The following is a 22,794-nucleotide window of genomic DNA, read 5'->3' on the forward strand; positions in this document are numbered from 1 at the left end:
CTTGATGGCCAGGGATGGTGATTAGTAGGACACGAACTCCACCCAAATGACGCCCCCAACGTCTTCCCACTGAAAGTACTTATACCCAGTACCTATCACTCACTGCTTCGACGGTTCGGCTGGTCTGTTTCAAAATGAAGTGATGACATGTGGTTGTACTTCTGAAAGTTAAAGTATGTGTGAGAACCTCGGCGTGGAGGTAATGGGATAAAGGAACTGTGCATTGATTAATGTTATTTAAACAGTGTTACCTATAGCAACATTGGAATGAAGATGGGGGCTGAATCGTGAGCTGGATTGCAATCTTCAGGCAAAATTCTTTGCTGGTGTAAATAGGCCAGGCTCCATTAAAGTTAACCCTTTCACACCAGCAGAGAAGTTGGCCCTGGGAATTTTATTAGAGGAAGGGCTGCTTCTGGAAAATCAAACAGCAGGGGTAGACAAAAAAAAAGGGGGTGGGCAGTTTTCCATCTATGTCTGACTAGCAGGGTGTGGCCTGTTCTTTCTGATGTGGACCTTGGTACCTCCAGTCCTAAGGTTGCCATATCCTTGGAGAGCCAGAGCAAGGTGAGGTGGTTTTCGATTTAGGAAAGCAGTTCTCTAGCAAGGCCCATGTAACATCTCTTTTTACCACATCGTAGTCTGCAGAAAGCTTTGGGCCTAGTATTTCACTATTATGAAACACCTTCTGTGGCAGTAGCACTGAGAGGCCATTGGGCCAGGCACTATATTTTGCACAGTTGCATGTTTTGCCTGCAATTCAAAAGCACCAGATTGTCCTGGTCTGTGTTGATAGGGGCATTATACCAGTGACCGTGAGTCAACGTAACAAGCTGGTACTGACTTTGCTGACAGTAGACATCACCAATTTTTGGTTCTGTGGTACACTTTTTAGTTGCATCAGGATTTCCCCTCCCATGTGAGATAAAACCTACAATTCATACAATTCCAACTAAAGATTGGCACCTGGATTCTTCACCCCCTTCTCCCCACTAGAATTTTCAATGTGGGTCTGATCCAAAGTCATTGAACTCAATGGGAGTCTTCCCATCCTCATTGAGCCTGATTGAATACGTTTCCGGTGTGATGCATCAGGAGTTACATATACAATTTCCACTTCTAATAAGAGGAATTACATATTTAAACCCTTCAAAGAAACTGAGCTCCCTTATATCAGAGCAAAGACTCTTTTCTTGGCTTCCACACACCAACCGAGTATAAAATGGCAAATAACTTCAATTTTTGAATTTATGGATTGGGTGCTAAGCATTAGGGGGATTTTAATAGCACTGGGGATAGGAATATGGTATTTTAATATGGCCCACAGATCATGGGGCAAATCCTTACCTTTATATTGAATTCAAGTCTCTTTATTGGAGGCCTTACAACTTATCCATGTGGAATTTAAAACATTGAAACGGAGAAGGCTGGGCATACATGGAATGAGGGAATTTAACCCACAGGAAGATGGCCTATAAAATTAAACTTCAAGAGCTGTGTAAGAAAAAATAGAAGTCAAATGCTTGTGCAACAGCTGGGGTGGAGGTGTCTCTCCCCTTTAATTAATTTCTCCAAGTCTTAAAGATATACGTAGTAACATGACCCAAGAGTTACACCTCTGATTAATATGGATTTCGTTTTCAAGGACATCTTCTGGAGGGTGAGAGTACTGTGGTCCTTATTTCAGCTGGAAGTGACATATCAATGGTGGATTTGATATGTCCTTAAGAAATGGGGCATTTCAAGTCAATCTTTTTTCTCCTGTTAATGATATTGATGTTTACATAGTGATCAGAGATGAGGCCTGAACCAAAATCTTTGATGCAAACTGCCCCCCAATTTTTCCCTAATCTAGTTCCAACTCAGAATTACCATAATGGTCTAAATCTAAAACCACTGATCCAAACAACCCTGAAGTTTGGAGGGGGTATTTGGAAAAAAAGAAAAGGGTCTGGATCTGAGTTTTATGGTTTAAATCAGGAGTCTCAAACTCAAATGACCACGAGGGCCACATGAGAACTAGTACGTTGGCCCCAGGGCTACACCACTGACCCCCGCCCTGCTGCCCCAGCCCCACCCCCATTCCAATCCCTTCCCTGAAATCCCCACCCCAACTCCGCCCCCTCCCTGCCCCCAGGGGGTGCAGGAGGGGTGCGGCAGGGGGTTTAGGGCAGGGGGTCGGGGTGCAGGAGGGGTGTGGGGTGCAGCAGGGGGCTCAGGACAGGGGGTTTGGCTGCAGGAGAAGTTCGGGGGGCAGGTCCAGCCCGGCGCGCTCCGGGGGCAGGGCAGTCTCCCTGCCTACCTGCCCTGCCCCTGCGCCGCTCTGGGAAGCGGCCGGGACCTGGGGGGGGCACAGGGGTCTGTGTGTTGCCCTGGCTGCTCCTCCATGTACCTCCCCAGAAGCTCCCATTGGCTGGAGTTCCCGTTCCCGGCCAATGGGAGCTTCGGGGGAGGTACCTGGAGGAGCAGCCAGGGCAACACACAGACCCCTGTGCCCCCCCGCAGGTCCCAGCTGCTTCCCAGAGTGGCATGGGGGCAGGGCAGGCAGGCAGGGAGTCTGCCCTGCCCCCGGTGCGCACCAGGCCAGAGCTGCTCTTGGTAAATGCTGGGGGGAGGTGGGGGTGCCGCGGGGAGCTGGCAGGCTGCAGAAAATAACCCCGCAGGCCGTGTGTTTGAGACCCCTGGTTTAGATCCACCTCCCATGGCAATCTGAGATTGCCTATAACAGGATGAATTTCATCCCCATGCAGAGGGCTAGAGAAACTCCTGTGCCTACCTATGATTCATTCACTAGTCAGGCCAGCTACAGCAAACCCCGCCAATACCCTCTACTCTTGATCTAGAAGGATTCTCTCTCATCTAGGGCTGCAGAATAAGTTGGTATTTATGTTCTTTTAAATCTAAGCCTTTGAAACAAAGCCTCCTATGCTAGCAATTGTACTGGGCTATGCCAGTGTTTACAGTTGGCACTAATTTTTTGTGATAGACACACTGAAATGGCCAGAAGCTGTGGCATTTTCATTCACCAGAGCACTCAGTGCTTTACTTGTATTCCAGCCAAATCCACACAAAGTGCATGTTGGGAAGTGGAAATATTTATAGCAAAAAAAAAAAAAAGTAATAAAAGCTTAGGACCACATTTTTAAAGTGACTTTAACCAGCTTCCCCCAAATTTTGCAGGCAAAATCATATGTGCCTGAAATTCTGCATGCCCAGACATTGGTGTGAGTAATTAAGCAAATTTCAATGCCCAACTATCTGATTTGCCACCATGCAGCATTAAGTTAGATGGTAAATGTTTATTATTTACACCTGCAAAATTGCAGATGCGAGTGATTTGGCATGCGCTTTTGGGAATACCCATTTAAGGCCAGATCCTCAGCTGGTAAAGGAAGTGGAACGAGACGCCCGTTGAGGATCTGCATTTTAAAGGTCTTTTTGAAAATATGGTCCTAAATTCAGAATGCTCACAAGGCCATTTTGGGGGCGGTGCGAGGCAGTGCAATGACCCAGTGCAAACTCCTAAAGCGTGCTACTGCATACTTCAGAGATGGGAGAATTCGATTGATCATCCAAACCCATTTCCTGTCCCGTGGTATCGTGCAAATCTCCATGTTCTACGGACTGCATACTCAGGGCCCAGGGCTTGCCCTCTTCGCCTGATAACGTGGTTTTGTAGGGCTCTACGTATATCCTACGGATATTCTGCCTTGATTCATGGTACTTGCCTTTCCCATCTTCTGGGAGGCTCGAAGCATGAGGTAAGAAAGCGCTCCGAGGACAATCGACGGGAATCCTTATTTGGTGGCTGGAGGTAGGCTCCTGTGATAATTCCGTGGCTCGTGTGAGATGCTGTGTGTACACGCCTTCGGAAAGAGAGGCGGGCTGCGTCTCGCTGTGCACTCGCAGCCAGCGATGGTGCCGGCTGAAGTAGTTATAGTGCTGATGTTTCCCTAGCTTTGTTTTTTTCCCCAAGAAACTCAAAGGCTGCCTGGAGCTGGAAGTCTTGTCCAGGCTTTTTGATGTGAACCCTCCCGTGGTCAGACTGTTCATGTACTCCGTGCAGTATTTGGCCTCGGCATCCAAGTCACTGCCCCCTTTCGGGTCTTCTTTCAAAGTCAGGTGAGGCTTCATATCATGGGCCTGGAGGACATCAGGTGCACTGCCGCCCAGGCCACCCGCTGCCTGTTGGGATATGTCATGTGAGGATGAATAAACCAAATCCAGTTCTCTGGGGCTCAATGCATCACTGGAATCATAGTCGCTGTCGGTTGGAAGAAACACTTCAGAGCAGCCCTCTTCGTCCGAGCAGGGCTGGGAATCTGAAAATCGAAGACTCATTAAAACCGAATAACCACTAACATGACACACAGCCCCACTTAAAAGAACTGCTTAATACACTTAACATATTTTCTTAACTCGGGAGCAAAATGAATATCAGACACGTTTCTGGCAACCTCTGTGTATTTCCATTGTGGAATTTTCCATGGGGCCAGGTGACAGTTGCAAAGAGGAGATGGTTGTGGTGGATTGATGGGCATGCTAGCCAGGAGATAACGTCACAGTAAGAAACAGGAAGGGAAGAAAGGACTAATGAAGTGATGGGAGGTGAGCAAAGGGGAAGAACTGGGGTTGAGATGAAATTTTAAAGTAATCTTGTTTTCTGAGTTTCCAACTGAATTTCATGGAGATTGAAATTTTGGATTTTGAGAAACTGTAACCCAAATTCTATCCGCTGTTAAGCAGTGAATTGATTTAAACCTGTGTAATCCAGAGCAGGATGTGGCCTTACCGGTCTTTAACAGGCATGGAGAAAAGATATAGAGCGGCAAGAGCAAAGTCTGCCCTTTTGAAGGAATGTTTATCCAGATCCCAAACTGACAAATTTAATCCACATGTGAATTTATTAATCAAAGTTCAGACTGGCTTCCGCACCGACGTCATCGCCATTCTTTTGTCATGGCAGCATTAGGGCCGAGTTCTGCAGGAACGTAAATAGCGGTGGACGTGACCTCATGGGTCCGATTCTCTGCTGCCCTCTATCGGGGTCGTCAGTTACACCAGAACAAAGCAAGCACAGAGTTGGTATAAAATAATGCCCACTACCCACCTTGCATTGGTGTACATGACCATATACGAGGCGCAGGGCAATAATGAATCAGGCCCACCTAGGGGACACATTATGCTCTTAGATACATGGTGTTAATGCTAAGTATCTCTACCTAATCCAAGAGGATTATTCTGCATTTGCACCATGTTATTCAAAGGAGAATTTGGCCTAGAGAGAGACCATGAAATCAAAGGAGAACATTAATATATAATGGATTAAATCAAAGTCAGGGACACATGCTTCTATAAAGGCCACAGTTTCCACCCAAATTCTCTGGGCTTTTTTTTTTTTTTTGCTTTTACTCAAATAGGAGCAGATTTATTTGGTTTTCTTGACAGTAGGAAACTGCCATTTAGAAGTAAAAATAAATTATTATGACCAAAAAGGCTGTGGCAGTTGTTCCATGCAGCATCTGCAGCTTTTGTTTCTACCATGTCATTAACTCATTGCTTAATGACAGCTCAGCAGAACAGTGATTTATTTTTCCCCCGAAGTCCTTATTCTATTAATGAAACAGGCACTGTCATTTAATTTGCCTCCAATTTTCTTTGCTGCAATCCATTTATTTCATCGATTTAATTTTCCAGCTATTCAGAGCAGCGATAGCAGCCAATGAAGTGGGTATAGCATTTTACTAATTTGCTTAATTTTATATTCTTAAAGGGTCCATCTCAGATCACTTGGGACACCGAGCCATCTGAAAACAACAATTAAACCAAACTGGACCCAATGGCTCAGAAAGTCAGCTGCTTCGTTAATACAAAACCAGATGAGCATAGGAAAGAAATAGTGCAAAAAGAAAGAGTTGTCAAAGGATGGGAGGAAAATATGATCCGAGATGAACATGGAACAGTTGACCTCAATGTTCTGAAATGTTCTTTGATGCCTCTGTGGAGCACTAAATCCTCAGACATGATAAGAGACATCCTGGGCTCACTATTCCTCAGCCACTTATATTTCATATTTTGCAGTTCACAGGACTTAATCATCATGGATGAAATTCATGCGTATGCATACCAGCCCAGGGAGAGCACACCACTTATGTCCTCAAAACAGACCTAAGAGATGCACAGATCTTGTGCTGGCCATGTGCAGAAGGATGAATTTAATTCTGGAATACTTCACGTTGATATTGTTGCATATATGTTGCATACGTTGTACAAACATTAATTACTCTTCACAAAAGCCCTATGGGATAGCTACTGCAGGTTAATATCTTCACTTTACAGATGGGGAAACTGAGGCAGAGAGACAAAGTGATTTGTCCACAATCACATAGCAAGTGGCAGAACAGAAACCAGAACTGCCAATGCTGCCATCCCCACAGGCTACACTACCTCCCAAGTACAGCATCAAATGCAGTATGGCCTGAATATAATGCGTATGTTGGATTTAGCATGCAGTGGTGTGGGTGGCCTGGTATATACAGGAGGTCAGACTAGGTGATCTAGTGAGCCTTTCTGGCCTTAAACTCGATGGCTATGAATGTGGGGCTGCTCAGTGATTAGTATCGACCTGTACGCTGAGATGTGTTTTGCGTATGGGATTCCTGAACTGGAGGGTTGGTATGTTGGAAAGGAGCAGACACTTTCAGCACACTCTCTGACAATCATGCACCAGTGACTGCAAGCCATTTATGGGTCTAAATGCCACCCATACAATGGAGCAACCATTGCAAGGGCTTTCTCCTAGATGGCCTGGCTGACTGGCTGGGCAAACCCAGTCTGAGGCAAAAGGAAGGCTTCACAGTTAGGCCCTGTAACAAAAAAATTGAGCAATCAAATATAGAAACTAGGCTCAGGTGACACAGGGAAGATGGGGCTTTGAGAAAAGGGAATTTCCCAAGAAGGGGAAGATTCTGGGAGACTAATGCAGTGTGAAATTTTTCTGTATGATTTTTCCAGTCAGAACAACTTTTTGTTTTGAAATTTCCTTCAATTTTATTTACCACCCTTACCTTTTAAACATGCTCAAAACTGAAACAGAAAGTTTAGTTTGGGTCAGATAAAATGTTTTGTTTGACCTGAAACAATCTTTTAAACAAACTTTTTGGTGAGCCAAAATTTTTGAAAAGTTTTTATTTTGGGTTGACCCGAAACAATTGTTTGATTTTCATTTTTCAGAACTGCCAGCCAAACAAAACATTAGCTTTCCACACAGCTCTAAGGGAGATATACTCGCTGGAAGGCAAGGGAAGACCAAGCTGGGTCCCAAGAGCTATCGGACTTGCTAAAAGAAGGTGAGTTAGTGTACTTGGACTTTTGACAAGGTCCCTCACCAAAGGCTCTTAGGCGAAGTAAGCAGTCATGAGATAAGAGGGAAGTCCTCTCGTGGATCAGTATCTGGTTAAAAGGTAGGAAACAAAGGGTAGGAATAAATGGTTAGTTTTCAGAATGGATAGAGATAAATAGTGGTGTCCTCCAGGGGTCTCTACTGGGACCAGTATTGTTCAACATATTTATAAATGATCTGGAAAAAGGGGTAAATAGAGGTGGCAAAATTTGAAGACAAAACAAAATTACTCAAGGTAGTTAAGTCCGAAGCAGACTGTGAAGAGAGACAAAGGAATCTCAGAAAAGGGTGACTTGGTAACAAAATGGCAGATTAAATTCAATATTGATAAATGCAAAGTAATGCATGTTGGAAAACATAATCCCAACTATACATACAAAATGATGGAGTCTAAATTGGCTGTTAACACTCAAGGAAGAGATCTTGGGGTCATTGTGGATAGTTCTCTGAAAACATCCCCTCAATGTGCAGCAGCAGTCAAAAAGGCTAAAAGAATGTTAGGAACCATAAGGAAAGGGTTAGATAACAAGACAGAAAATATCATAATGCTGCTCTATAAATCCATGGTACACCTCCATCTTGAATACTGCATGCAGATCTGGATGATCCATCTCAAAAAAGATATATTGGAACTAAAAAAGATACAAAGAAGTGCAACTAAAATGATTAGGGGTATGGAACAGCTTCCGAATGAGGAGAGATTAAAAAGACTAGGACTTTTCATCTTGGAAAAGAGATGATAAAGGGGGGATAAGATAGAGGTCTATAAAAGATTGACTGGTGTGGAGAAAGTGAATAAGGAAATGTTATTTGCTCCTTCACACAACACAAGAACTAGGGTCACCCAATGAAATTAATAGGCAGCAGGTTTAAAACAAATAAAGGAAGTACTTCTTCACACAACACACAGTCAACTCTTTGCCAGGAACTCTTTGCCAGGGCCCATGTTGTTAACAGGATGTGAGAACTAGATAAGTTCATGGAGGATAGGTCCACCGATGGCTATTAGCCAGGATGAACAGGGATGTAATACCATGCTCTGAGTGTCCCTAGCCTCTGTTCACCAGAAGTTGGGAGTGGGCGACAGGGGATGGATCACTCGGTGATTGCCTATTCTGTTCATTCCCTCTGAAGCACCTGGCATTGGCCACTGCTGGAAGGCAGGATACTGAGCTAGATGGACCATTGGTCTGACGCACTAAGAGTTGGGTCTTATGAGTTGGGTCTGTTTTATTCTTGTAACTCAAGAAGCATGCTAGCTTAATTTATCTTGTAATGAAGTACAGCGTTAGATGAGACTAAATTTGTGTTTTCTCTGTTTGTTGTTTTGAAACCATTTTCTCTAATGCTTTGTTCCATTTACTAATAAACATACTTGTTTTAAGAAGGCTGTTGGTTGCTATTTCACTGGTCATGGACTCCTGAAGTGAAGAAATGCAGGTATCCAGTGGGTTTTGCATGATAATAAACAGTTGTCATAGACAGGGTGTTGTACCCAGATCCCAGTAGAAGAGTGGGAGAGTTGTGAATTCCACCCCAAGACAGGTAAGGGCATGAGGCTTAACACCCAAGGAGACAGGTGTGGGGTGGAGCACTGATGGAGACTGGAAAGGGGCCAAAGGTGCAAGCAGGCCCATAACTGTGACACCAAATAATTTGGTTACAAGAACAGAACCAAGGGAACAGAACATTGGTAGGCTATAGGCCAGAGATTGGCAACCTTTGGCATGCAGCCCATCAGGGAAATCCTCTGGCGGGCCTGGATGGTTTGTTTACCTGCAGCGTCTGCAGGTTCGGCCGATCGCAGTTCCCACTGGCTGTGGTTCGCCGTTCCAGGCCAATGGGGGCTGCGGGAAGTGGTGTGGGCTGAGGGATATGCACGCATGTATTTATTGTTTTGTATTGTCTGGTTCACTTCTTGTGGGGACTGCAGAAAATGGGAGTGACAGTGATTCATTGCGCCCTGAAGCCAAAGGGAGTCCTTCTGCTTACTTCACTGGGCATTGGGTCAGGCCCGAAGCCAAGGACTTGAATGCAGAGAAGGTGATGTCTAGGCTGCCAGTCTGGGGAAGGCATTCCATGTGTGGGGAGGGAAGGGGGGTGGTGTGAAAAAAGAGACTGAGGTGGGCAGGAAGAAGGAGAAGACTGGGTACCATTGATGGTGAGGGGAAGGGAGAACTGCAGGGAATGATACTGCGGTGACTGGGGAGACTGAGCTAATAGATGGTTTTTCCATCTGCAATTTCTATAATTCTGAGATTATACTGAGAGTGAACATTCAAGAAAAAAACACTGAAAGTAGGTATTGGAAGGCACTGTAATTTGATACCTCTTTCCCCCAATCTATGATTATCCTACCCAGCCTGTCAGCTTAAATAATAAATAATAACACTAAAAATAAAAAAATAAAACGGAATAATTGTTAAAATACCTCAACAGGCATGGAAAAAATACCACAGACTAGCTCCCGATGCAAATAGGAGATCAAGGGGACGTCTTGATTTTCTACTCAGTTTCACCCAGGGGAAAAAAAATCCCTCTCTTACCACTCAGGGCTTTTCTCCTCTGGCTCCTGGCCTCTGGTGAGGGTGGTGGTGATGGAAGACAATCTAGATGGGAGGATGTTGAATTTATTTTCTTCTGATTCTGCTCTTCTGACAGGTCCACAAGCTTTGTTATGAGCAAGCCAGCCACCGGCTGTTTGTACCTGGCATACTGCAGTGCCTCTGTGATCCATCTCATTTCACGCCAGATCTCGTCGATTTGCTTTGGAAGAAAGGAAAAAAAAAAAAGAGAACAAACAAAAACAGTGAAAATTTTTAATCACTCAGTGCTGAAGGTATTGATTTTGGTTTTCTTTAAAAAATATACAGAAATTGCCAGTTCTTTTTACATATTTTTATTTTTTCATTTAATTTTTACAAAAAGATGTATAGAACCAGGGTATAAATCTACATAGCACCATTGACAGAGCATAGAGAGATGGGCCCAAGCAAGGGAATTCAAATCCAGACCAGCTTTGAGGGGTTTGGGTTCATGTTCAGGTTCAGGCCCATGCTTAGGCTGCCTCGAGGATGACAATTCTGTTTCATGGCAACTCTCAAGGTTTTGAAAGTTTGGTTTGGTTTTGCATTGGAATGAAAACAAGACTCTGGAACATTTTTAGGAAAACAAGAATTGTGTCAAAATGTCCATCTTTGGATCAAAACCTGAGCTTTTTGATCTGGGAAGCAGGCATGTGTGAGCGTGGCCTGGTGGCTACGGCACAGACTGAGATGTATGAGACCCAACTTAAGTCCCTGCTGAGCCTGATTCAGAGCAGACTTGTTCATTCCAGATCCTTCTGAATCAGATAGAGCAGGGACTTTAACATGAGTCTCCTACATCCGAGGCCAGTGTCCTAACCACCAACCTACAGACAGTCTCTCTCTCTCTCACCCCTTCCCCTAAATCAATATATATTGGGGGAGGGCGGAGTCAAGGCTCTGCACAATCTCCACCCGTCTGTATCGCAGGGGAGTAGTGGCTTCATGGGGATCTCCACCTACGCTGTGACCTGCAATGTGGGTAGCTCTTGCAGGGGAACAAGTTGGCACATTGGGCAAGTGACAATCCTGCCTTCTTTTCAGTGTTGTAGCTGTGTCGGTCCCAGGATATTAGAGAGACAAAGTGGGGAGGTAATACTTTTTATTGGACCAATTTCTGTTGGGGAGAGAGACAAGCTTTCAAGCTACCCAGAGCTCTGCTTCAGGTCTTGGCGATTCCCAATAAAAGGTATTACCTTACCCACCTTATCTCTCTAAGCTTGCCCTTAACATGGAAAGCCAAATTCCCTCTGGCTTTCCCCATTCTCAAGAACTCCAATGGGGCTCCACAGTATTCAAGCCAGCACAGAATCTGGCCTCTGCTGTTATCTTTATTGATATTACATTTATGCCCAGAGTCCCTAATCCATCCAGACCATGGCTCCATTGTGCTAGGCACTGTATATATATATATATATATATATATATATATATATATATGGAGACATGATTGCTCCCTGAGGAACATCAACAAGCAGGTGTGACAAATACTCTGCAGGGTTAGGGGGAAGGGAACCAGGAGAACAGATTTTTAAAGAACAACATGATGGTGTAGACTAGCCACCTGCGTAACTGGATGGATTTTTTTTAAAGATATAAATAAATTATAAATATTAATAACAATAATAAATCCCGATGGCCATCTGTCTAGCCATTAGCAACTGGCAGTTTCCTGTAGGTAGAGCCTACAGATGCACAGATACAAAAATTTGGATCCGTCTCTGATCCACGATAATTAACTTGTATCTGACTCACGAGCTGCACTCTACCTTTTATATGTATCCACATCTGCATCCATACCCACACAAGCACCTTATCTCACTGTTAGAGCCCTGCGTGGATACAAAAATTTGGATCCGCATCTGATCCCCGATCCGCAAAGATGGTAAACAATGCAACCGCATCTGCAGATGTGGATTTCCACAGATATAAAGCAGATATCCGCAGATTTGCAGGGCTCTACCTGTAAGAATCACAGTGGATGTTCAGAAGAAAACTGAAGAGTAGGGCAGGATGTTGGCTTTTCAGCTCCTACTCAAGTCAATGGGAACTCCCTGGGTGCCTTCAAAGGTTAAATTTGGCCTTTTAACTCACATGATGATTACAAAAAGTTGTGACATTTCACCAAAAATCCCTGGAGATCCTGTGCTCACATGGGAATTTTTTTTGCTCCCTGTAGAACTTTTAAAGCACAGAGGGCGGAATCCAAAGCCCACGGAAGTCAAAGGAAAGAGCTCATTGACTCAGGTCTGTGATCAGTAATGTTCCTCATCAGAGCTGGCAAACAGAGTGAAGTGACAGGTTTGTAAGTTAGATCCCTCCTTTAACAAGAGTGGATCTGCTTCAGCGCTAAGCTGCCCCAGTGTAATATCGGGGATGGGGGAGAACTCTACAGAAATCAATGGAGTTCTGCTGGTGAAAATTAAAATCAAGCCTGCGGTTTCATAAACTCTTGGTGAGAATTTAGTGCACGTGAAACGTGACAGGCTGGAGAATGAAGGCCTCCTTCATCTGTTTACCAAACAGGCACAACACATACGATAGCCGTTTGACCTTCTCTATCAACTGGGCCAAAGGGCCTCAAAACTGGCCTGAAGGGATCACCTGTAGGGCTAGTTGAGGTGCAATTCAGTTTCCTTACCCATCAGTTGAGTTAGGTGACAAGGGGCTAATTATTGTGGTGACAATGTTAACGAAGGCCACAGCTGTAGGCTGAGAACTGGACAGAATCCACTAACATATTTCATCATGGCCACTGGTCAGATGTTAGATTTTATTTATTTTTTTAGTTTGGTTTCAATAAAAGAAAATGCCCCTCTCAAAACCTCTAGCACACTGGTTCATTACGCATAGAGGGAAAGCATCTGCACTGGATCAATAGCCCGAAAGCCCCCACCTTCTCCCTGGAAGCCTTTCTAGTTCGCATCCATTTCATTAATACTAATGGGATCTGTGCCAGAGTTCCATGCCCTGAACTCCTCTTGAGGCAATGGGAGGTGTGTGGATAAATCGATAGCAGGATGTGACTTTAAGTGTCTGCACAGAGAGGAAAACGGGCACCTGTTAAAGTGAAGAATGTCTTTTGATAGTGAAACTGAGTGGTTATTTTTAATCGATGTAAGTGCTTTGACAACGGAATGGATGCTGCTGCAGCCATTTGAAGGGATGTAGCCGTGGGTGCAAGCTCCCTGTGATGCAGGTCCCTTTCCAGAGCTTCCTGTGGGCTGCCACATCTCTTCCAGTGCAGGCTGCTTCACATAAAGCATGACTGAGTCCTAAGGGATAGCATTAAAGCTGCTTAAATGGAGATGCCTTGAAGCCAAAGTAGCTAACTTTCTGCAGTGATGGCAAGAGCAATGGGAGAGTTGGTCAGTGAAAGGGTGTGAGTGATAAAATAATATAACTTGTGCTGAATTGGGAGTCGGTGAGTGTGCATAAGAGAGTGGTACCTTCCGTGCCGGGAGTGTGGAATGGGGCTTCAGTGGGGGAATCAATTAATAGGAGGCTGCAAATGAAGATTGCATAGGGCTTTCAATTCAACGCATCCTCTCTTTTGGTTGCCCTTCTTGCTTAACCTCCAATTCTGCCCCGTTGTTGTGTAAGTGGCACACTCAGTGCCATAGCAGTGCAAATTGCACCCATCTGGCATGATTCTCCATTGCCCTGCCCCTTCTGCCATCATCTCCACCAACACAAAGTGAGGGCACAGAGGATTTTGCCGATGCTTGGCATTGGTGCAAGTGGCTGCACAAGGCACCGGGCAATGGAGAATTAGGCCCATTATGTCACTTGCATCACTTTTTATGGCACCCCAGAATTCTACTCTGAGCCCTTTGTGCCAGGCCCATTCTCTTACACCAAATCAGGATTGTTTCCCAAGTTGCAGAGAAGCAGCAAGCAGTACATACAATAAGAATCAAGGGCATATTCTGGCTCCGCTGAAGTCAATGATTGTTTTGCGACTGACTTCAATGGGACTGGGATGTTCACCCCCAGGGTAATGAGAAGTGCTTCAGAGCGTCTTCAGAAGTGGAGCTTTTCACCTATTTTACTGCAAACTGTAGAGAAATAAAGGGACTTGACAACATAATTCCATCTCATTTCAAGGTCTCAGTGTAACTCCAAGAGGTCGATGTGATTGGCCAATCAGCTAGCATTCGCCTCGCCCATTTGGCTTAGAGAAATCTAGATTTCCATTCCATAACTCATCCCCTAGCTGCATGCAGGAGAGATAATATTTTTACTAAAATGTAAAGCCAATCAGTTTTCTCCCCAATACCATTATAAGGTGTCTCCTGGGATACCTGGCCAGTCACATTTAATGAGCTAGGCTTCTTATACAGTTTAAGAGTATTTGAAGCATTACAGTATATAAATTATAACTTAATTGCAATTTCAGCTTAATTGCTGGAGAATATGCCTACACATTTCTTTTCTTACTACCATGCTGGTTTAGACTCCAAGTACCTTATCTGCTATTTTTTCTTTTTCTTTTTGGCTGCCTTCTGACTCCTTTTCAGAGCGCATTTATATAGACTCCTTTGCTCTTTACAATGTTTGGTTTGTGTAGTAACTTCAACACTGTCTTAGATCTGGGATCACACAAATGCTCTTGTGGTTTTGTGGTTGCCACTGAAGATTGCAGTATGTGGTGGGCTGAGATATTTTCGCCAATAGGTGGAATACAGCTGGTTTTCATTTGAGAGGAAAACTGACAAGGCTAATACGTTTTCACAATAATTCAGTACAAAACATGGGGGTTTAAAGTACTCTCCTAAGTTTTCTTCAGAATATATATGTGAACTGAGACACCCTAGAGCAGCAGGGACAGTTGCTGCATCTACAGCTCTCCCTGCAATTTTATACACACACAGTGGCCTCTTTGGAGATGCTTTGGAACTTAGTTTTACTGCACATGGGGTGGCATGTCCCACTTCGCTGCCACTTGACAACTGCTTCTCCCCCTGCCGCACACAGATCCCTTCCCACTCCCATGCTCAGAAGAGCCAAATTGGTCCTAATGCTTGAGACCTGCTGGGTTTCCTGGGTGAATTTCACCCTTCATGCAAAATACATACATTCCCCCAGCAACCCGAGAAGGTTTCATGCACTAGGACCAATTTGGCTCTGCTGAGTGTGAGAGTGTGGAGGGACTTGGGGAGAAAGCAGTTTTAAAGTGGGAGCACAGTGAGATATGCCACCATGTGTGAAGTAACACTAAGCTCCAAGGCAGCTCCAAAGAGGCTACTGCAAAGGTGGATTTGACTGCACGACAAAGATCAGCACAGTCATGGTCAGCTGGTCCATAATTATGTAGTTTTAAGTGGCCACCAATCTCTACAGAGGGGGTGAATAGTTGTGTCGGCCCATATTCCAACTGGAGAAGGCTTGAGTTGCAGGAGAGTAAGGGCTGTACAGCTGATTTGTGTCCTGTCCTGTAGATGGACTGCATCCATAAATGCTTTGTGGAAGAGTCATAAGTTTCAACCAGGGAGTATTAGTTACCAAAATAGTTTGCAAGAGTCACCCTGGTGTAAAGGCCCCCTAGCACACAGATAACCCGCCTCTGCCTGGTTCTTTGTGTTGTCACTGGATCACATTGTCTTCAGATCATTTTTATTGACAATGATCTATTCCTATAGCATGTGCCCTTGAAACAACTTTCATTTTTTTTCTTTGCAACCTGCCAATGAGAAAAAAATGTATGTCCTGTATAAGAGAGAAGCTATGAGCCAGACTAATGCCCTGTGCTTGGCATTGGCTTCCCTCACACGGAGGGAGTCAGTTCTATAACCAAAACTGAGACATTTCTTTACAACATTCTAGTGTAATTGTCATTTGATTTTATCCATTACAAAAATCTCTTTTATAAAAACAACCATTGGAGAAATTGTGCTCTGGGTTTGGAATTTCATAAAAAATAAAATGTTGACACCACTAGTCTTTTTACGATGTCTACAAATAATTCTACTTTTAGATTCCAAATTATAGACCTTAAAAATCTCTTTGGTCTACTCAGACACAGACTGTTACCTGTATATAGTCTAAAACTTGCTGGTGTCTTTGTTTGGCAGCAGCAACTTCCCTGTCTGAAATTGCTTCCCTTAGGGACTGCTGGGTTTTCAGAGAGTCCAGCTCTATGACAGCAGAAAGGTGGCAATACAGACTAATAAATTTCTCCTTGTAACAGCAAAAATGAACTGTGAAAATGACAGAGAAAAAAATAATTAGTATTACATTCCGCTCCTGAAATCCTTACCTTCTTGAACACAAATTTTAATTAGACAGTTATTGAAATTCCTGATGGAACACGTTGAACCAGAAATAAATAATAAAGACCTGATTCTCCTCTCACTTGATGTCTGGGTTTCAAGGATGTTTGTTCTGGTGAAACTGATTTTGAACCCTGCCTGGCCTGCTGTTTTTGCCAGGTTGTCTACCTTTGTAGCTTTCCAGAGGTGTCACTTAATAGCGTGATATCATCAGGAAAGTCTAGGTCTTCCAGGCATTTGCCATGTACCCAGGCTATACCATTGTCTGTTTGGCTAACACGCTTCATTATCCAGCCTACGGCTATGCCAAACAACAGTGGAGATAAAATGCAGCCCTATTTTACACAAGTGTCCACAAAGAACAGCTCAATAATCAGAAACCAGGGCCTGCAGCACAGCCAGACGCTGGGCAACCTAATGAATTTGGCGACACCACCTGATGGGTTGGAAGAGTCAGCAAACCTGCTATGAGGCCTAGCAGCAGCAACAGTTAGGTGGCTGCTCAAAGCATTTGCCCACAGCTGCGACAGCTCCTGCCTTGCCTCACTCCAGGCAACTCAGCCTTGACCCGCAGCTCTGATTTCTGTCTTTGGCTCTGGCACCTGGCCTATGACACCTGACTCCTGCTCTAACCATTGGACATGACCGCCCACATCCCGCTCACTGACAGTTATTCACCCTTGCAGAGAACTTCATGTCTCTGTACGTGGCCTTGATGAGGCTGATGACTTTAACTTTAGTCCTTCCCACAATTCTACTCTTCTGCCCAAAAAGGACAGACAAATTCACCCACAGTTTACTGAGAGAGAATTCGGAGAGCTTACTGCAGTGCAAAGAACCATGGGATATGTCCCCACAAGTCCTAGTGCCATACAGGAGAACCAGCGTGGACACAGCAGCTTGAGCAGGCCTGCTCTCACTCAAGCAAGGCTAACCTGAGGGCAATAATTAAAGTGTTGATCATTGCAGTAACATACCCTGTATTTCAGAAAATGCCCCAATTTGGGCAGAACAATTATGCTTTTCGGGGTCTTTCCTCACAGTCCATCCCCTGAAAATTCAGGCATAGGGAGAAAGAAGGAAACCCAGAATACAACCTCTTGCTTCCTGGGGACCTGGTACTGTCCCTACAACTTATCAGAGGACTTCAAGTTTCCTTTGTATTTTACTAACCTCAGTCGTATAGTACATATCTTGGTATGGTAGTGAGGTACTTTTTGTCTTGTTATGGAATGGTTTGTTAACCATTTGGCAGGGGACTTAGAGATGGGGTAGTTGTGCCTGTGTTCCAATCAAAAATAGAGAAATATATTTTTCTCTCTTTTGCACGCCACATGACAGAACAAATATAGGAAATCAAGCTACAACAACTTTGTTTGTAGAATAATAGAGGTCTAATCTGAACCCAAGAACCCCAGAAAATGGAGAGTCAAAGACAGAATTCTTTGCTCTGCTTTCTCCCCTCATTGTCTCTAGATATTGCCAAGATCTAGTCTGAACAGTGTGTGGTCTTACAGCATATATGCCATATGTGCTGCACTCTTGAGTGAATTACAGCCGTGGTTTCAGCTTCAGTGCTGAAGTTCCTAGCCTTTGTGGTTTTAAGGCAGAGCCTTTAATGTTACTTTAACAAATGTTACTTCAACATAGTCTTTTGTGGTTTTGCAATTATATATTTGGTAGCCACCAGCTAATGGGGAATGGAAGCTTCTAATATTTTCGATGTGAAACACAGCCATTTGATAGAATGTTGGGGAGACGTATGTAATAAATCAGAGAGAACGTATCATCGGCTTTCGGCCATAGGATTGGTTACTTTTTTATTTAAAGAGTAAAATTTAGCCTTCAGTGTTGTTCCCTCCACTATATTACACATTCTTATCACCGGAGCCTCGCTGGGCAGCGAGGAGTGGGCCCAGAACGCCGTAGGAGTGATCACCATTTCTCTACTGCATGCAGCAAGCTGTCGCAGCTACACTGCCTCACCCTGGTCTATGACTAATCTGTGGAGTGCACAAGAGGCAAGACTCATTCCTGCCTAGGACCTATGCATCACACAGTGAGGTTTCAGTGGTGCACAGGCCCTCTGCCCAGGAGGGAATTTCAGCCAATGTGAATGCACTTAAGCAAATCGAGTTAATTTCTCCCCTCTCGCATGGGCAACATGGTCTGTACCCAGAGCCTGACTGTAGATCCTGAGTTACCCTCTCCTTACCTGTCTGATCTATTATTTTACCACCACACTGTCTCCAATGGAATTTTAGAATACTGCCTTGGAAATAACACAGCTGTACATCCTCCTGGGAAAGAACACAGCTCCACCCTAGTCAAAACAGCGGTGAGCTGGCCGCTCTGCATCTGAATTGACTCAGCTTTAGCAAGGGCAGAAATGAATCCACGAGGAAGAATGGTCCAGGGGTTAGAGCCCTAGCCTAGCACTGGGGAGACTGCCTGTGTGACCCCAGACAAGGTAATTAACCTATCTTGGCCTCGGTTTCCATCTGCAAAATGGGGATAAAATTTCTTGCCTGGTGAGGATAAATATATTAAAGATTGTGAGGTGCTGGGATAAGAACCCAAAATAGATTTAATTGGGGATTCAACTGAGTGACAGAGGATAACACACCTGTGACTTGAATGCTTGATTTCTCTATTTCTGAATCACAAGAAGCATAAAGTGTAATCTCAGTACATCCTGCTTCCTTATATTTCAATCGGCTGCATTCGCACATTCCTTGCCTTCTGCTGCGTTGTTACAAGACCCTCGTCTGTGCAGGACTAGACTCAAAAGCGCGACCCTATTCACATCCACTATATATTTGAATGAAAACAGAGAAATTGAAACTGGGCTATTTGTTTCATGACTATATTCTATCTTGAGCTAACAGCGTGTTCATAAATCTCTACTTTCAAGCTTGCCAATGTGTGGCCCAAACCACTGAGACATGGGACAATGACCAAAATGCAGAACATGTGTGCTTTGTTGTGTGTTGCACCCTAAGCAACATTCATGTTTTTTGATGTATAAATTTTCACCACTAAATCAGCTTTGTGGCCTGGTAGAGGTTCAGTGAGGGGAAGGAGGCCTGTTACAGAGTGAAATCTGGTTTACTTGACTTGCCCAGGGCGAAAACATCCTTCAAAACAATTTTATATTTAAAAGTGGGTCTCTGTTTCTGGTCCAAACATGCAACAACATTCAGGTGTTCCAACGTTTGGAACCAGTGTTCTTATCCTGGCTCCTGGGAGGTTTGGAGAGAGAGTCCCTGCCTGGGTTTCTTATGGGATACCAGGTTGAGGAAGGACTATGGAGGAAGGGGAGGTCTCTGTCCAGTTACCCCCAAAACAGACCATTCTTCAGGCATAGCTCTTCCTGTATCTGGTGTCCCAGGAGACACCCGGGCAGGGATTCCCTTTTCCTAACCTCCCATAGCCTCCTGCTATCCAGTTCCTTCTTCCCTATCACACTCAGTTCATGCTACCTCCCCACCTGCCCATACGCAATTCCTAATGCAGCCCCCCCTTCCCAATTAATACGAGCTCCCCTCTCCCCTTGCACACACAACGGATGTAGCCCCCCCTTGATCAGTGAATGCAGCCTGAGAGACACACAATTACTGCAGCCCTTCTACCCCCACCACGAATGCACTTTCCTGCCCTTCCCTATCTTGGGGTGACAGCTTTTGCTGGGGTTCAGGGACTGCCCATTGCTGCCCCTCTCTTGCCTTCCCCTCCAAGGTGACTGAGCGGAAGGGGAGAAGGAGGAAACAGAAAGAGGCCAGGAGTGTGGGGCTGGGTTTTCCCCCGTGTCTCTCCTCCAGCAAATACGTCAGGCTCAGTAGCTGCCTCTCTTATCCCCTCTCTGAAACCTACTGTGAGATCCTCTGGGCTGCTCCCCTCCGTTCCATGGAGGGAAGTGAGAGAAAGGGGTGTCAGGAGCATCTTTTCCTTCGCCATCAGTCAGCCAGGAGATCCCGCTCTATGGAATGCCACCCCAGCATGCACTGCAGTGGGACAGGGAGGTCGAAGTGGCTGTGATGCAGGATTCTTCCTCACCTCACCATGGGGATTTTGCTGCATCCCTGTACTAGCACTGGGCCCTTTGGTATTTCAGGATGAAAAGCAAAGAGATGGGCCTGATGTGTGAACATCCTTAAAGCGCCGGGGTCTCAGGCCCTGAGTAGGATCCTCTATAGCAAAAGCTGCAATAATTCTGCACTATAAAACTGCAAGATCTGTCCATTGACCTACTTCTTCTCCACGATGATGCCAACCTCACTTCAGAATAAAGACATTTTTGTGGCTGCTCTCAGAATATCAGGCTTGGCATCTTATGAGCAGTATAACCCCCCACCCCCGCATCCTCCTCCTCCATAATAGACTAGGGCTTATGCTTGATAACTGTGGGCTTTTGCTCTATGCTTTGCATTTCAATAATGATGGCTATAGTATATACTCCAGCCGCTATGCTCCTTCTATAACTTGTACACAGTTATAGGTAGTGTTGTTGCCAAAGCCATCATGTGATTTATTGACTCTCCACTGGGACAAGGGGGAAAACAGATACAACTTTGTGATTTTATTATAAGGAGTCTAGGTTAATATTTCTAGGTGAAGCAAGCTACTATACCGAGTTCAAACATCTGAAGAGGGAGGTTAAGAAATCCTGAATGTGGGGTGTAAGGATTATTCTGTCCTGGGGCAGTGCAGACATCGTCTGAGGCGGGGAGCAGGAGAAGAAAGGAGACATTGTGACCCAGTTCCAACACCTCCTGTGTATACAGACGGAAGTGCTTAGCCTGCAGAGGGACACGCGCGGGGAAAGAAGTGGGAGAGAGTTACAACATGGCACTTATATAAACAACACCCCAAATGGTATAAAACATTAAAGCAAACGTGCACAACATCAAGCTTGGAATTTTTATAAAACATAAATATTAGGGGGACTTAAACTCGGGTTAATTTCGCTACATAAAATCAGGCTTTAAAGCTGTAATGTTCCACATTAAAAAAAAAAACCCACACAAACAACCCCCCTGAAAACAACATTTATGTTTCTTATTAGGCAGAAAATGATCACATGCCCTATGCTTTTCAAGATTATGATTGCATAATTATGTGAAAACATGAAAATGGATTCAATTAAAAGCCTTTAAGATTCAATTTAGGTCTGGTTAAGAGAAATATGCGAACCCCCCTTCCCCCAACACAGGACTGAAAAGATTTAGCAAGTGCTGCATGAAGGGAAACCGGCACAAATAGTAGTTGGATGAAGGCTGTTGTGTAGCTGCCGTGGAAAACACTGTCTTTGTGTTCTGTATTTGTATGGTGCAGGCTACAAGGGAATCCTGGGCCATGATTGGGTCTCCTAGGTGCTACTACAATACAAATAATAAATAACAACACTTATATACCGTTGTTGAATCCAAAATTAAATTCCTTAATCCACAATTAAGGACCTGATTCAGCCAAGCATTTAAACACATGCTGTAAGGATGTGTTTAAGTGCTTCATTGATTGGAGATGGAGCTCAGCATGTGCTGAAGTGCGTAGTTGAACTGGGGCCTAAGGAACAAATTGAATTCTGATTTACACTCTGCCCAGTCCCCACTGACTTCAGTAGAACTCCATTAGTTTTTTAAAAAGTGAATAATTTGGCATGAGCACTCCAAGTCTGCCTGGGGACCCGGTAGCATGGAGCCCCGTATAGGATTCTGAAATGGGAGGAAGTGGCCGCAAATCTGCAGCATGAGGCACGGGTCACTTGCAGGTTTAAACTAGTGTAAATGGTGAATTCGCTGTAACTTGAAGGCTTTAAACTATGATTTGAGGCCTTCAGTAACTCAGCCAGAGGTTAGGGTCTATTACAGGAGTGGGTAGGTGAGGTTCTGTGGCTTGCAATGTGTAGGAGGTGAGACTAGTTGATCATGATGGTCCCTTCTGACCTTAAAGTTTATGAGAAAGTCTTAATTTTGGATATACTTAGGTCTTATTTGGATTTTGCATTGGCACAGGGTCTGTGTGGGGCCTAAACCCAGCCCTTCAGTATTAATAAAAAAGTTTCATTGAAAAGTTGGACTAGATTTCCATTTACACTAAGGCCACTTTACACCTCTCTGAAGTGTAAACAGCCTTTAAAGCGAGTATACCAATAATGACAGGTTTCAGAGTAACAGCCATGTTAGTCTGTATTCGCAAAAAGAAAAGGAGGACTTGTGGCACCTTAGAGACTAACCAATTTATTTGAGCATAAGCTTTCGTGAGCTACAGCTCACTTCATCGGATGCATTCAGTGGAAAATACAGTGAGGAGATTTATATACACACAGAACATGAAAAAATGGGTGTTATCATACACACTTAACTGTGTGTATATAAATCTCCTCACTGTATTTTCCACAGTATGCATCCGATGAAGTGAGCTGTAGCTCATGAAAGCTTATGCTCAAATAAATTGGTTAGTCTCTAAGGTGCCACAAGTACTCCTTTTCTTTATACCAATAATATAGTTCCACTGTAAGGCCTCTTTTACATTG

General features: G+C 44.4%; 1 protein-coding gene across 1 annotated transcript in view; it reads right to left on the reverse strand.

Moving 5' to 3' along the window:
• Window positions 1-3,522: 3,522 nt before the first annotated feature.
• The window catches only part of ANKFN1 (ankyrin repeat and fibronectin type III domain containing 1), a 99,259-nt gene continuing 79,987 nt past the window's right edge, over window positions 3,523-22,794 (reverse strand). The window contains exons 15-18 of the mRNA XM_077834091.1: window positions 20,890-21,058; window positions 16,021-16,187; window positions 9,949-10,168; window positions 3,523-4,322 (exon numbers count right to left, since the gene is read on the reverse strand). Coding sequence (XP_077690217.1) covers window positions 3,523-4,322; window positions 9,949-10,168; window positions 16,021-16,187; window positions 20,890-21,058 — 1,356 coding nt within the window. The remainder of the gene's footprint in view (window positions 4,323-9,948; window positions 10,169-16,020; window positions 16,188-20,889; window positions 21,059-22,794) is intronic.

This window comes from Eretmochelys imbricata, chromosome 14 (genome assembly GCF_965152235.1).
Source record: "Eretmochelys imbricata isolate rEreImb1 chromosome 14, rEreImb1.hap1, whole genome shotgun sequence".
Lineage (NCBI taxonomy): Eukaryota > Metazoa > Chordata > Testudines > Cheloniidae > Eretmochelys > Eretmochelys imbricata.